This window comes from Apteryx mantelli, chromosome 15 (genome assembly GCF_036417845.1).
Source record: "Apteryx mantelli isolate bAptMan1 chromosome 15, bAptMan1.hap1, whole genome shotgun sequence".
In the NCBI taxonomy this organism is placed as follows: domain Eukaryota; kingdom Metazoa; phylum Chordata; class Aves; order Apterygiformes; family Apterygidae; genus Apteryx; species Apteryx mantelli.
Window position 1 is genome coordinate 1,489,312 of NC_089992.1, and position 15,524 is coordinate 1,504,835.

At 56.4% G+C, this 15,524-nt stretch overlaps 1 protein-coding gene across 8 annotated transcripts in view; it reads left to right on the top strand.

The window, feature by feature from the left end:
• TLE3 (TLE family member 3, transcriptional corepressor) overlaps positions 1-15,524 on the top strand; it is a 32,080-nt gene that overhangs the window by 3,680 nt on the left and 12,876 nt on the right. For 4 of the 8 annotated variants that reach the window (XM_067305699.1, XM_067305698.1, XM_067305696.1 and 1 more), the window contains 2 exons: positions 8,800-8,862; positions 9,551-9,655. In XM_067305699.1, the coding sequence (XP_067161800.1) occupies positions 8,800-8,862; positions 9,551-9,655 (168 nt within the window). The remainder of the gene's footprint in view (positions 1-8,799; positions 8,863-9,550; positions 9,656-15,524) is intronic. The other 4 variants (XM_067305700.1, XM_067305702.1, XM_067305701.1 and 1 more) reach the window with 1 other exon arrangement.

Below are 15,524 nucleotides of genomic sequence, written 5' to 3' on the forward strand. Positions count from 1 at the left end.
GTCAGGGATGTGACTTCAGGTTAGATCTCTTGGCCCAGTAGCTATATTTGGAACAGTGAGTTTATGGCAGGTTAGTGGGTTTTTGGTTTTTTTTTTTTTTTTTTGCATGTATTCAGGAGAAACTTGGGTTTTAAAAAATAAGAAGAGATGAAAATAGTATTAACTTCCATACTGAGGGATTTGTACCTGGATTAGTGTGTTCCATGCGCTTGAAAAATACTGCTATCTAGTGCATTTTCCTCTGGCTTTGTTATTGGTACAACTTGACTGTTTTTAAGGTCATACCTCTGATACTTACAGCACTGTAGCGTGAGACTTAGGAGGGAATTATCTTTTAGGATACTGGTATCTAATGGTGTGTTGCTCAATGTCATGCATTTGTCTTTGCATCTGGAAAATGAAGCAATGTTTGTTACTTCTTTTTTTTTTTTTTTTTTTGTCTGCTCTAATGTATAACTTGCCTGAAGGAAGAATGTAGAGGACTATAGCAGAGTGTGGTGTGCTACCTTGATAAGATTATACTTAAAGAGCCTAAAGGCTGGGCACATGATGGTAAAACTTAAAGGAATAAAGTTATTATTGAGATTAGACCTGATTATTTGTGCTGCTGCTGCTTACTGGTTTTGGAAGTAGTTCTAATTAAGAACTTAAGGCAGATATAAGTTGACATCAACTTTACAATTCACAAACCAACCCTGTTCAACTCCCAAGTGTTTTTTTGTGATAGCAGCATCACTTGTCCTAAGTAAGAAAGTGTTGTCAACAGACTGATTAAATTCAAAGCAGTATGTCTGTGAATCTGCCTCTCTTCTTCACACGCGGTTCCCCTTGGCTTTCTGGTACATATTCACAGAGTAACAAAAATAATTACTGCTTAGTCTTCAGTTTTTTAAAAATATCTTCTTCCATGCAGATAATCCTGACTTCTTTCTCTTCATTGCTTCTGCCTGGACAAAAGTGTCCTTGTGCGTGCAGCCCTCTGCCGTAGCCGCGCCGCGGGCGCCTTTGTGAGCGCCGTGAACAAGCCCGCGGCGCCGGCCCCCGTCGCGGGGTGAGCCGGGGACCCGCAGGGCGAGCAGGGCGCTGGGGCAGCCTAAAGTCCGTTTTGTCCTGGTGCAGCCAGAAATATCCCTGAATGTCGAATTTGTGCTTAGGCCTGCGTGGGGCTCCTGTGGAGGGCCTCTTCCCAGGGCTGCAGGCGTCTAAAGGAAAATGGAACCTGCAATCTCTTCAGAAATGCTCAAGGGACTAGAGTAAAGCAAGCGATCGTGAAAGCCGCTTTCCTGCGAGGGAATGCATTTTACCACCTGGTCATGCGGTGCCGGAATGGCTTTGCTCCGTGCAAATGCTGAGAGATATTGAAATGATTCTGCAAAATACTAAGTTTCTCCTCTGGATCGAAGCTTTGGAAACTATTGATGCTTCCTGGGGTGTGTAGTGTGTTTTCCACCAGAGAATGGTTGCGACCAGAAGCTAGTGTGAGAGGGTTTGCACCACTGGATGAGTGTCAGGGGCTTGGAGAGGGGTGAGGAGAGCCCGCGGCTGCTGTTGGCTGCTGCAGTATGTCGATGGGACATTCTGCTCTTGTCTCTGACATCCGCTCTTTAATGCAGTGTAATCAAATATGGTGCCTTCTCCGGTGGCATGTGGTGAGGCAAAGTGTTTGGGATGGTTTCAGAGGGTAGCTGAGGAACCTGAAAATGCTTAGTAGCCGTTTTAGCCTAGCAAGGCTGTCTGGAGGCAGCGGAGCGCCGCGTCTTGCACTGTTGCAGCGAGTCCGTGCTCTTGGGGGCGAGCGAGCGTGGCCTCCCCCGAGCTCGGCCCCGGGACGGCGTGGTGTGATTTCCTCTCCGCAACGTGGTGCACGTGAACGTACCGGGAACCCCAACCGGGAGTCGCTCTGGTGTGCCTTGCTCTGAGCCTCGCTGCCCCGAACTCGGCACACGCACGCTCCCCAAGCTCCTCCAGCCTGCGCGCAGCCTTGCCGCCCGCGCTGGCTGTTCTGGGTGACATATGCTGCGCGCCTGGTGCTCTGCCTGATCTGGGAAGTCTGGGGAGGCGAAGCTGTCTTGTTCTCTAATTGACAGCGATGTGCATGGTGCTGCAGGAAAACAAAGCAGCCGGCAGCTAAAGCTCGCGCTCGGAGCGCGCCGCCGGGCGGAAACGGGGCGCGGGAGCGGCGGCCGGAGCCGGGCGAGCTCAGCCGGGAGCGTTGCGGGGATCCTCTGGAGAGGGTTTGCCCCTGTTCTTGACTGCGGCATCCTCACTAAACGCATCCCCTGCTAATTGCAGCCGGGTCCTGGGTGCATCTGGTTGAGGGTGGCTAGTCCTGAACAAACAAGTTTATCAGCTGACCTGTTTAGCGGTTGACTTGTGTTTATCTGCACACAATCAAGTAGACTGAAGTGCTTGAATTATTCATGCAGTGTCCTGCCCTCCAGACTTGACTGCTTGTGATTACATCTGCTTGAGACAAACATTGATGGATACTTCATCTTTAAGCAAAAGGGGATTGTCTGTCTGTAGGCTTATATAACAGATTATGTCTTCTACACTGAATATTAAGAGTGCGCATATGTGTCCGTGTGTATTTCTTCCTTTATTCTCATTTCGTTTCTTGTTAAGTAAAAAATGTAGTTTCATAAACAACTCCGTATGCGAGGAAATATTTAGGAAGTGACTACCCGCTTTGTTGCATATAACGCAGTGAATTGCTCCTTACATCTGACAAGCTCTTTCTGGTGAATAAAATACTGTTATCCAAGCTCAGCTTTCTTAAATAAGGCTTGTGCTTTTTTTTTTCTTTTTTACCCTGAATGAAACTCTTTTTAAGGTTAATTGATTTTACAAAGAAACTTTCTTTCCCATGTTGTTTTTGCATTGTTTTTATTCAGATCTTTCTAGATAATCGCAAAATGCAATCTAATGGAATAATCATTCCAAAAGAAAAACTAATTTCAGGTTAGGAAACAAGACACCTTGGAGGAGAGAACCTTTGTTCCTGATTTTTTTTTTTTTTTTTTTTTTTTTTTGTTATGCCTGAGAACTCTCCACATAAGCACTTCTTGTTTTTGTGCTTAAACACTTAATGCTTTGGAACAAATTTAAACCCTACTGACACTTGCATGAGAAAAGAAGCCTGCTTTTTCTAGAATATTCCAAGAACAATATACTTTCTGTCATGCTCGTTAGCAAGGAGTGCCAGGTAATAATTTGCTAAATACTTCAGAAGCCAAGTAATTTGTTAGTATGATACTTTCAGGTCTCCTAAGGTAGAAACAAATGGTTTTCAGGCAGTTTAACTGCTTAGCGCCGGCCGGGCCGGGCCGTGGCGCTGGCGCGGCAGAGCCCCGGGGCAGGTTGGGGCACCCAGGGGCAGCGACGTGCCCCCAGCGGCTCCGGGTGCCTGCGGCTGGTGGTAATTCTGTAATGACTGCTTGTGGCCGCCCCTCCACACCCCCTCCCCGAATTTAATTCTCATCAGCGAAGCTCTCCACTTTGCTAATAACGATAGCAGCCGCAAATAGCTTTCAACATGCCATTGACAGCCTGGTTGGAGAGAGCACTTGAAATAGTGGTAGACAGCTGAAAGTACCCATAATTGTGTGCCGGAGTGAGAACCACACTGCTCAAGGGCCTTATTTTCATGTGCTTAAAGAGACAATATCCTGGTTTCAACAAATGCTTCTGGCGCTTCACCGGTGGTATGATTTACTCCTTCCCTGTCTCTGTCCTCCTCCTCCTCCTCCTCCTCACGCTCCGTTCCTGCGCTTGGTTAAGGTTTCGTGGCGGGGAGCGCCGAGCGTAGCGGCTTGCTGGGCTGCTGAAGAGCAGGTTGCGTCGATACGGACCAGTCTGGCCCCTTCTGGGGCAACTCCAAGGTGCGCGTGGAATCGCCTGTATTCCTGAGCCGAGGAGAGAGCCCAGCTCCTCCGGGGCCGGCAGGAGTTGGGTAGCGTTGCAGGCGAGGGTTTCTCCCGGGGAACCTCTCGCCCTCTCGCAGAGCCTCGAGTGATGCTGGCGCCCCATTAGCGTGACCAGCAACCCGTCACCCATGGGCAGCCCTGCCGGCCCTGGCGCTTCAGGGGTTTAACCTTGCAGCGGAAGATCTCTGAGATGTTTGGCAGGTTCCTCGAGGGGAGGACGGGCCGGCTGAGTTGTGCCTTGGGTTCAGCCCTGGGTCCCTGGCCTTCATCCCTCCCCATTTAAATCAATAAGCAAGGGCAGGTATTTTAAGACTGGAGGTTAGTCCGGTGTGGCCCAAAATCTGGTCTTAAACGCCACCTGAAGCAGCTCATTCCAATGCACGTGTGCGACTGTGGGGTAGCCTGGTTTAAGGCTGCGGCTCTTCCTATTTGTGCTCAGATGCTTTAAGTAATTTTTAAGGTTACTCGTTTCGGTGGTACCCTGTGTATCCTGTGACTGAAAGCCGCAAGTGTTATTTTTAAACTTCCCTCTGCCATGTCCAGGTGTAAAGATGACAAGACGCAAGGCCAGGCCAGGTGATGCTTGCTGAGACCCCTCCTTGGGAGCTGCTTAATGTCGCGCTGCTGCGTGCGCCTGCTGCGTGGCCGGAGCCTGCCGGCAGCGCTCGGCTCCGCTCCAGCAGCGCCGGTCCGTGTCCTTAAGTGCTTCGGGCTCTGGTAGCTGTTTTGGCCATTTTAAGAGCGGGCGGCAGCACTTGCAGCCATGGCCAAGCAGGCTGTCTCGTGGCATAGCAGATTTACAGCCGGTGCAAATGTTCTCACTCGCCCCCTCCCTGCTCGGGAAACGCCGAACCAGCAGCAGCAGGTCGGGTTGCCGGCAGGAGTGGGGGCGGAGGGGGGATTAGTCGGGATTTGAGGCTCTCCTGACTCCTTGCCCTTTTTAACGAGCGTGGGGGAGCTGGCGCTGGGCATCCCGCTGCCTCGGGTGAACCTCAAGCGAGGGCTCCGCTCTGCCCTGCGCGCCCGTGCCGTGCTGCCGCCCTCCTCTCTGCCGGCCCCGGCTGCCTGGAGCGTCGAGCCGGGTGCCGCGTGCTTTCCGGGAGGGATGGGCATCAACGCGTGGGGGTCCACGCGGCCAGGGCGAGCGGGGTTTGCTCTCCACGTTGTCGGCCCTGCAGGCGCCATGAGTGTGGGCACGGTGTTTTCTGCTCGCCGGCAAAACGCCCCCCGATGAGGACGGGGTGGCAGGGTGGAAGGGTGAAGCTGGGTCTCCTTTCCTGTCCCGGGGCCTGCTGTAGCTCCGGGCAGGAGGCGCCGTGCCCTGAGACCTGCCGGATGGCTTGCGATGGTGATGGAGGGGATCGGGCGGCCGGGCAGCCCCGCCAGCCCTTCTCCCTCCCGTTAGACTTTGAATGGGGACAACCGGGTTCAATCTGCTTGGGAATGGGAAAAGTCGAAGTGAAGAAATACTTAAAGATTCTTGAATCGCATGTTAACAGGAAACCTCGTGGCTGCCAACATAACACCTTGGACATCTAATATGTTCCTGCTTGCTGAATTCCACAGGGGAGGTTGCTCTCTTTGCAGAGCATGAAGCTTTTCCTCAAATCTTTGTTGGAAGATTGGGCAAAACCGGACTTAAATCCGATGGCAGTTGTCTTTGTGCGTTTAGTTTGTCTGGATTGCGGTAGCGCTTGTGGTGCCCAGGGAAAGGCAGGAGCCGCCTCTCCTTCCTCTGCTGAGCTGACCTGTTTGGATGTTGGAGTCTTTCCTTTGCACCTAAACGACCTTTCCGATACGCAGCCAGAGGGACTGCTCGTGCTGGCACCACTGTTTTCCCTTCAAATAAGGATTGAATTTGTTCTAGAATTTGTTAGGGGCTAGCAAAAAAGAGCTAAGACGAGCTCCTCCTGAGGAGCAATCGCCCTGAAAGAGCAATACATTTAGTGCTTGTTGCATTGAGAATCCAATAGGCTTCATCTGAAGGAATAAATATTTAATGGAGCTGTAGTTTATATATAATCTAATCGATACGTCAATGCCAAAAAGGCCTTTAAAGAGGTTTACCTATCGCCGAGCAATTTGTGATGTAAGCAGCACCGCGGTTATCTGCGGCACCGCTGCGCTTCGAAGTCGTCCCGCGCTGCCGGCCTGGGCCAGCCTCGCCGGGGCGCGAGAATTTGCAGGCTTCCTCGTGAGCCTTGCGTCCTGGCGTTTGGGTCCATTACAGTACTGATGTCTGCAGGGCTCGAGACTGTAGCTAACGCATCTGAATCCAAAATGCAGTAACTTTCAGATGCCTCCTGCTTGAAACAGAGAGCCAGCAAATTCTCCTGACCTCTAAAAGAGCTAATAAAAGCATCAGGTGTAATCTGATCACCGGGATGCTTTCTGAAAAGACTTCCAGAAATATCGCCATCGCTTTGAAGTACAAACTAGCAATGCCAGAATAAAGATGCTGCCTTTTTATTTGTTTTAAGCAACGTGCTGCTGCAAGACCAGGTGTGGTCTGTAAGAAGCTCTCGGAGCGCGCCTGTGAGCTCTGGAGGGACGCGCTGTCCCCGGGAGCGGTTTCCTCTGCAGGAGAAGTCTGGGTTACGAAGGCTTGGGGTTCTCCAAGCGCCTGCTTGCAGTATCGACGGTCTATGACCTGTAGCCGTTCTCTTGCTTTGGCATCAAACCTGGCATTAGATCAATCATGCCGAAGCGCCTCTAGCCTCTACCTGGTTCCCTGAAGCGAGCGGTGCGAATTTCCCCCTCAAAACCACCGTATTGGCATTTCCAGCGTTTCCGTCCCCTTCTCGCCACGCAGATGGCTTCTGGCCGTCCCGTGGAAGAGGCACCTTGCGCATGGAGAGCGGCGCTTGGGGGAAGCTGGAGCGAGACCTAACTAATCACTTCTGTTTTATTGATAACGAGCCGCTTGGAGCGGTGAGAAGGAATTTTTCGGCGTTTGATTGCGTTCCAGGGCTCTGCTCTGGCCATTGTTGCCGCGTTGAATCTTTATGGCTGTTCAGACCTTGTTTGAGTTGGACCAAGAGCTGTTTTAACAGCTGCCTTGGTCGGAACGGCTGCCCGGCTTAACTCTTGAGATGCGAGGCGCGCTCCGCAGTCCTGCAGGACTCCTCCGGGAAGCGTTCCCGCCGCGGGAAGCTCCGGCGCCGCTGGCGTAGCCCCTGGCTCCGGCGCCAGCCCGAGGGGCGCACGGTGCTGGGTTTCTTACCTTGCCATGGCGCGGGGTCGAAGGGGGTTTTTGCTCTTGGCTGGAGCTCTGGGGGCTGAAATCCCGTTTCCGAGCACCCAGCGCTGGCTGCGTTCGGGCTTTAACGTGGAGCCTTTCCCTGGGATCTGAGCAGGGCTCGCCTGGCCGGCCGGCACGGCACAGCCCCCCATCTCGGGGGTCCTCGTGCAGCTGCGCGTCTTGGTGCTAAGTGTCAGGATCGGACCTACCTGCCGTGACGTTTAGGCTCCTCTGCAGTGCCGCAGCCTTGGATTGGGTGCGTGGTACTTCCGCGCCCGCTTTCGGGTCCCTTTGCGGAGCAAGAGCGTTGCGCAGGGAGCGCGGTGCAGATCCGAGTGGGAGCTCCTAGCAGCAGGGTTTAAAATATGAACTGCTGACTCGCATGAAATGTGAATCCGGGTTTTCACTCAAGGAAAATGTTATTCCAAGTTAATAGAGATGTTGCAGAAACCACAGTTTGACAGCATAGGCTGTTATTATTAAACTCCTAAATTATGTGGTCAAGCTGACAGGTGTAAATGGTTATGGGTTAAATTTCTTGAGTGTGATGTAAGGATGGCAAAAGTAGCTCCAATGGCTTTAGTTTGGGGGTGGGGAAAGATCTCGATGAAGTCAAGATCAGAGTAAACCATACATTGTTCATGGCACTGGCCAAGACTCGCTGTTGACTAAACACTTAATGCACAGGCGGTTAATGTTTGCAGAGGTTTCTCATGAAGAAACTTAACTCCTGCAAATAAGCAGCAGGAATGGAACGTGATCTTGACAAGCTGTCACACACGCGCAATTCGGGCTGGACATGCAAAATCCATTTTGCATAATCCAGTATTTTCAGAAGCTGTGCAGTTGGAGAAGTCTCCCGAATTGTGGCAGGCAGCGCGGTGCAGCGCGGCCTCCAAAGCAGGGAGCTGCGCCAGCCCTTTCCAGGCTCCCTTTCCAATGGAGCAGGGCAGTGGGAGAGAGGAATACTGACCTTTGCGCTTCGGGGAGCACCAGCTACCCTGATGATTAGGTGCTTTGTTGGATGCCTGGATAAATGAGCAGGAATCGCAGCTCCGCACTGCAGTCCCAGGCTTAGTTGTTCGATAGTAAATGAAGTGGTGTTTGCCTGCGTAGGCTATCGCAAAGCAGGTTATTTAAGAGCCAGTATGAATGGTGTCCATAAGCCTGTCATTACTAGAGGGCTAAAAATGATGTTTTTGTAGTAACTTCCTGAAGGTTTGCACGGAAGGGCATGCGTCCCGGTGGGCTAGGACGGGCGAGGGTGTCCTGCCGCTGTGGACTGTGTCTTTATTTCCTTGAAACCGAGGAAGTACAGACTGGTGCGAAGCTGCTGGGGTTGGCTTGCAACACTCGATCTCGTGACAGATACGGGACCAAAACGTCAAAAAAGTACAAAGTGGGGAGAGGGCACCCGTGTTCCCGAGCTGGCGAGCGCAGAGCGCACACACGAGCGCGCTTTCGTTGCCTCTTTTGGGAGTAGCTGCTTCCTCTTGTGCAACCAGGGAGGGATGGGGAGGGGATGCAAATCGCTTGTTCTGAGAAGCCTCATTTTAATGTTTTCAGTGTCTCTGCGCAGTCCGCACAAGACCACTTTGTACTAACTGTTGCCTTTTTTCTTCCCTTTTTTAGACAGAAATTGCTAAAAGACTGAATACAATTTTAGCTCAGATCATGCCTTTTCTGTCACAAGAGGTAAGGACGTTTTCACACTTCAGGCGGGGGGATGGAAGTGCTCCTCTGTGTGGGTTTTCCCCCGAAACGCAGCGCCGCGGCTGCTGGGGGCCGGGGAGGGGCCCGGCGGGGTGGGGGACAGGGGCGGCTCTTCGGGGCCGCGTGAGACGTGGGTGCGGGTGACGGGACCCCCGGGGAGCAGCAGAGCTGCCTGCGTTGGAGCCCGGGCGCAGGTGCGGTGCAGCCGTGCATCGCCCCGCCGGGAGGAGGAGACCTCCCCAGCATCCATCCCCCTCCCTCGGGGTCCTCTGCGGAGCCAGCGCCCTCGGAGCCTGCGTGGGCCCCTCGGTGCGCGTCCACGCTCCCCGGGGCTCGCGGGCTGCTCCGAGGGTCGGTGGCGCAGGGCCAGGGAAGGGAGGCGCATTTGCAGGAGGCTCCGCTCAGCTGCGCGGGTCCGTGCGCCTCCGCGGCGCGCCGAGCCTGCAAACGGGGAGAGGGCTGAAAGGCGCCGGGCGGGCGGCTGCTGCTGCTGCTGCCCCCCACGAGTGAGCGCGGGGAGGGGGGGGATTGCAAAGCAAAAACAGGCGAGAGGGTGGTGCCGAGTGCTGCCGGCGCTCTGCGCCGCGGGGCTGGGGGGTCGGTCCCGCGGTCCCAGCCGGCTCGGCCCCGTCGCCCGCTCTGACGCCGCCGTGAACCTCTGTCCCCGCAGCACCAACAGCAAGTCGCACAGGCTGTTGAACGTGCCAAGCAAGTGACAATGACGGAGTTGAATGCTATCATCGGGGTACGTGGACTTCCCAATCTGCCTCTCACCGTGTGTATACCCCTTTTATTCCTATCATTTACCATAGCCAGAGACAAGCCTGCGCTCAGGGGGCGTTAAAGGAGGGCGGCTTGCAGCACCCCGAGGCCCCGCTGCCGCCAGAAATTCCCGATTCGGCATCGAGTGGGATGTGGGGTGGGACCCGGGGCAGCAGGGCCGGGTTGCCCTCTGGGCACGAATGCAGCCACAAGAGCCCGTGCCGGCTAAATTTGGCGGCCCCCGAGTTTGGTGGCTGGCTGGTGGCCGCTCCCAAATCCGAGCGGAGGCGCCAGCAGTCCCCAGGGGGTTCCCAAACGCGGGGCGGGGGTGCTCCAGCCCTCCTGGAGGTCCCCTGAGCCCGGGCATGTCTCTGTTCGTACTGTTGATGTGAAATGTGCTGTAAGCGTGACGGCGTCGTTGTCCCATGCATCGGGTTCCCCGCGCGAGCGTTCCCGGGGTCTGCCGCCACGATCTCCTGCCTCCCCGGACCTTATTTACTGATGTAACTGATATATATATATATATATATATAACTGATATATATATATATATAACTGATGTAACGGTCTCCTCGGTCCCACGGGAAACTTGCCCCCCACTGAAGCCCTGAGTGGCCTGTTCCGTGGGACCCCCGAGTCCCCCGTCACGGTGTCCTTGTGCGCTGGCTTTAGACTTCCATTAGAGCCCTTCTGGGTTTAGGTGTTTGTTTGTTTTGTTTTTTTTTTAAGTAACTATTTGCACTTCTTTCTTAAGCTGCAAGGAAACCTCTCCTCCGTGCCTCTGTCAGCTTGTTTAACCTGCTCTCGATTCTTCCTGCTTTTTAATGAGCCCTTTTGGAGCAGCCTCATCGCGGCTGTGATGGGAGCTGCTGCCAGCGTAGAGCTCTTGCTGATTTTGTATGTCCCGTGAAACCTGAAGACTTTATATACATTTTTCTTTTTTTTTATGGGTAGATGTAAGTGGAGGAACGTGCTCTGGATTCCAACAACTTTTTGAGGTAGATCAAAGCATTGGCTGCAGCCGCTCGCCTCTGCCCTGGACGTGTTGCGGTGGGACGGGGCTGCTGGCGCCCGCGCGGAGGCATGGAGTGGAAACTGATAGACGTAGGAACCTGCCTCGTTCGTTCTGTGCTGGCGCTCGAGCCCTCGGATGGGTTTAAGATGTTGCAGCTCGTGTTTGCGCGTGTGCCCGGTGTTGCACACGCTTCCCTGTGACCTTGTCCCGTTGCCCCTCCTCGCGGGAGCGGGCGCGTGCCCCGGACCGCGCGCCCAGCGGTGTGCTCACTGCAGCCTGCCGCTGCCGGCGGCGTCTCGCGCCTCCTTTGCATCAGCCGGGAAGGTGAACCCTTGAATCCATGGCAGAAACATGAAAATGAGGGAGACGTGGTGCTTTGATTAGCTTCTTTAAGTCATAGTTAGGAGTCAAGGCAGCTGGAGGCAGATATTGGAATTCAATTAGGGTGAATGAGCGGGGCCCGTGACCCCCATTTTCAAGGTAATTGCTTCCTCGGATCAGAGCTAACGCAAGTGTCGTCCCATCATTAAGCAGCCAGCCATTTAATCGTTTTGCCTGACGAACTTTCACAAGGCAGAAATTATGGGCGGCAGAGGAGAGCGCTGAGCTGTGGGGCCACGCTCGGCTGCACGCTCGCAGCGAACCCGGAGTTAATCCGGGCAAGTGCTGGTGCAGGCTGGGGAGAGGCGAGCGTTTTTTCTTTTTTTCTTTTTTCTTTTTTTTTTTTTAATCTTGTCGAGGGAGGGACCCTGAGGTGGCTGCTGGCAGGAAGATAGCGAGAAATCACCCTGCCCTTTGATCGTGGAAGAGGAGGGCAGAGCCTGTCACTGAAAAACGCGGCGCGCTCCTCCTCTCGGAGCCCTGCGCAGGCGTGCGGAGCTGCTTTGCAGCCACCTCGGAGGCGGCATCGCCCGAGAGCGGCGGGGGAGAGGCCGGTGCCCGGGCAGAGCGCTCGGGGCGGTTGCAGCGCCGTGCACTGCAGCAGCAGCCCAGCAGCTTGCAGTTTGCACCCCTCCTGCTGCAGCGTCCGCACGCTGCTGGCACCAAGCGCTCCGGCTCCTCGTGCTGGGGGCTTTGGTACCGGTTCTCGTGCCCACGGGGAAATGGGGCTCCCAGTGGCGCTGGGGACCCGTGTGCAGGCGGTGCTGCCCGCTGCACTTGCAGTGGGACCGCGGCACGGGCAGCACCGGCCCGCCGGGAAGCGCGGCGGCGTGGGTCGGCTCGGCAGGCAGGGCTCGCCCGCAGGGTGGCACGGCACTGCACCCGCCTCGCCGCCCCTTTCGCAGTGCCAAGCCGAGCGCTTTGGGTTTCTTCGCCAACCTGAATTTCTCCCCGTGGTGTGTGCGCACGCCGGTTTGCTATCGTAGGGCTGCTCGCGCGGGGCAGGATGGCTTGTGCGTGTCCTTCTTGAGCGGAGCGGCACCCGCGAGGACTGCGGTGCCCACGGGATGAGCCCCGGCAGCTCCGTGGGGCTGCACGGGGGCTCGTGGGCCGCCTTGCAGCGAGCGACGGCAATTCTATTTATACGCCGCGTCAGCATCTTGGTGCAGGTGCTGAAAACAAAACTGGCACGCATAAAAATGCACCGAATCATTAAAACCTTTTTTTTTTCGCCCCTTTTGAGGTCAAGAACTGTTAATTTTATGCATCTAGGCCATTGTCTTACAGTTCCTCTGCTTCAGGCTTCTGTGAAATTGAGCCCTTGATTTGGTTATAGCTCTGGAAATGATTAGACTACTTTACTAAATTTAACGCAAGTGGTGAACTTAAGTGGTGAACCATTAAATCAGTTAACAAAGGCATGAAGCATGATGTACATAATCCAATTAAAAACACTCTACATACAAGATATTCCTTGCCAGCCTTTCTCGTAAATTGTAACCTCTTCATATCTTAGCCATATTTGTCTGGCACACGCCCGGAGGCCCCCGGAGGAAAACGTCTTTGGGTCTGCGCCTCCCCAGCCGCCTTCCTTCCGCTGGCTCGAGGGCTGGAGCGAGCGAGTTGGGCGCCGCTCCGCTCCCCCCCGAGCTGCGGGGTCTTTCCTTGGGAGAGCTGCTGGGGGCCGTGGCAAAACGCCCGGCCGGCGTCCCCACGCCCCGGCCAGGTCTTCAGTCTCGCTGGCTCTCCGCTGTCGCCCACGTTGGGTTTGTAAGACCCCGCTGCCCAAGACGGAGGTCCTGGCTCTACAGGGAAGCAAAGCCAGCTTTAGGTCCCGCCAGCAGGTGAAAAACCCTGGTGCAAAGTCCCGAGCTGGTTTTAACTTGTTCTGCGGCTCGGGCATGTCGAGGAGGTGTCGACAGGGCACCGCGACCCGGCGAGGCTGTACGTGAGCCCGAAGCGGCCGCCGGCCTGAAATCCTTATAAACGCCGCGTTGTTTGCGCCGCTCGGTTGGCCAGGAAGGTGATCCTGCTGCGGGGTGAGCACCCGGCTCATCCGCGCTGCCAGGGACGCGTTTCGGGGGGTCCTGCTGCCCCGGCCAGCATGGTCTCGCCTTCTGCCGCCCCCGCGGCGCTGGGTTTTGAACGCAACCTTCTCCGGAGGAGGGAGCAAGAGGCAGAAGGACTTCTCCAGCAATGAAGGTGCTGAGCGAGCCCACATCCCTCTGCTCGGCTGGGAGGCCCGGGCAGGTTTCCCCTCTTCTGGAGCCTCCGGGATGCGACTTTGCAATGCTGCACACGAGGGACAAGTATCGACCGCTCCGCGGGGCAACGTGCACCAACGCAGCAGAGCATCCAGCCGGCGCGGGGACGGTGATTGGAGTGGGAGCGACCCTGCAGCCTCTCGGATGCTCCCGGGGCACCTCGGCAGTGCTGGGGCGGCTTGCAGCACAGCTGGGGCGCACGCTGGGTGCATGATCCCCACGCTGCTCCGGCGTCCGGACGTGTGGACAGGTCAGCACCGGCCGACGCAGAGAGGTCGCGCTTCTGCAAGATCTTCTGCTGCGCAAGGAAGTTTCCAAAGCAGTTCCTGCCCGCCCGTCCCTGCCAGCCGGAGGGGGAAAAGGCTCCTGGGCGGTATCTTGGCGGACACCGCGTCTTGATGTTCGTTTCCACGTCTGCGCACCGGAGCGGGGATGTCGCGGGGGCGGCTTCGGAGGACGCGGGGCAGGTCCTACGCAGTTCACTGAGCCGTTGGATGCGCTTGTTTGTTGGCGACTTAAAAACAAGAAACCAAGCAGTTTTCTGCTCCAGTGGAGGGAGGCGCTGGGGGAAGGGGGGAGCCTTCTCGTCTTCCCTCTGCCCGACCAGGTGCTGTTGTTCTCCGTCGGGATGGGGCTTCGTTGTCTCCGGGAGTTGTGCCAGAACGTCGATCCCCGATTGCTGCGGCCGTGCCGTGGACATGGGCACGCCCCAAACCAGGCGCCTTCCTCTAGGCTCGTCTTGCTGGCAGAAGCTGGTCCGCCCTGGGGCGAAACCCCCCTCCCAGGAGCAGCGTCCGTCCGGCAGCGTGGGGCCGATGCTCCCGCCCGGCAGGAAAGCTGCGGGAAGGCTGCTGGTAAAAGCAGCCGCTTTTTTTTTTTTTTTTTTTTAATAGCACTGCAAACGCCTAATCGCTTTCTAGATTTGGCTTCTGCCACATCCGAGGCCTTTGTACTGCCTCGAAGAAGCTGCGTTTTAAGATAACGCACATCCTCTCCCTGAAACGGCAGCTACTTACTTTCAAAGCTGACCCAGGTTGCCTCCTCGCCGGGGATTTCCCTTCGCCCCCGACGCGGGGCTGAGAAACCGAAAGCTCGGGTGCAGGTGCGGGTGGGTCGCCCACCCGGCGTTCCCGCGCCCAGCTCTGCCTCCCACCCGGCCCCGCTCCGCACGGCAGCGGCACGTGACGGCAAGTCACTGATTCCTGCTACTACTTAAAATAGGCCCTTCTGCTCACAAGTGCCCGTTTGGGGTGGGTGGAACCGGTGCTTCCCCAGAAGAGATGACCTCAGTGCCGGCTTTTTTGTCTTTCCAGAGAGCTGGGTCCTGGCTGGTGCCGCAGCGGGAGCGTGGGGGCTGCCGTGTGCGGGGGGGGCACCCTGCCCTCGCCTCGCCGGGGCTGTCCGGTCGGCACGCAGGGTTTGCTCCGTCCCAGGCGTGCGTTCCCCGCGGGTGGCCGGGGGTGCTGGGCTGGGCACCCGTCGCCCTTGGCGAGGTCACCCGGAAAACATTTGCAACCGCCGAGCTGCTGTCGGGCCTCGAAGCGGCTGCTTCGGCTCCGGCTGCCCTTCCCTGCGGGAGCCCTTCCCTGCGGGAGCCCGTCCCTGCTGCATACTTGCGCTGTTGACACAGTTGGTTCAAAAGGCTCCTTTGGAGCTGCCGGGGGTAAATAACGGCTGGGCTTTTCAAGCCGTGGCGCTACGCTGGATGAGGCCGGGACTCCCTAGCACCTTTTAAATCCACCTCCCGTGCTCGGCGGGGTCGACGTGCCCCGGTGCCTTGTGCTGAGCATGGACCTCTGGGGCCCCTCTGGTCTCCGCTGGGTTCAACCCGCTTCGCCACGTTTTCCTGGCGTTTGGTGAGCGGCGGGCTGCATCCTCCAGGCTGCTGCAGACCAGCTCTGCGGCTCCGGCAGTGTCCCAGGCTGCAACGCCTTCGCGGCCCTGGGTGCAGGGTGCTGGGTACCGGCTCCCCAGCTGGCCCTCGCTGGAAAAGCACGTGCTGAGCCCTAGGATCCCCCTCGTAAGCTGGGGATCCCTGCCGGGGTGCGAGCCATTGCTGCAGCGTCCAAGCCAAGTCGCTCGGAGGCTGTGCCTGTTCTTGGGCTGCCGGCCCTGCCTTTGGGGTGCCCGGGTCGGGGTGGGCAGCGTGTCCCCTCCTAGAGCATCTTCCCAGCGCGGCACAGTTTGCTAGAAAGCTGCCCGCTCCGGTGACCCTCGCTGCC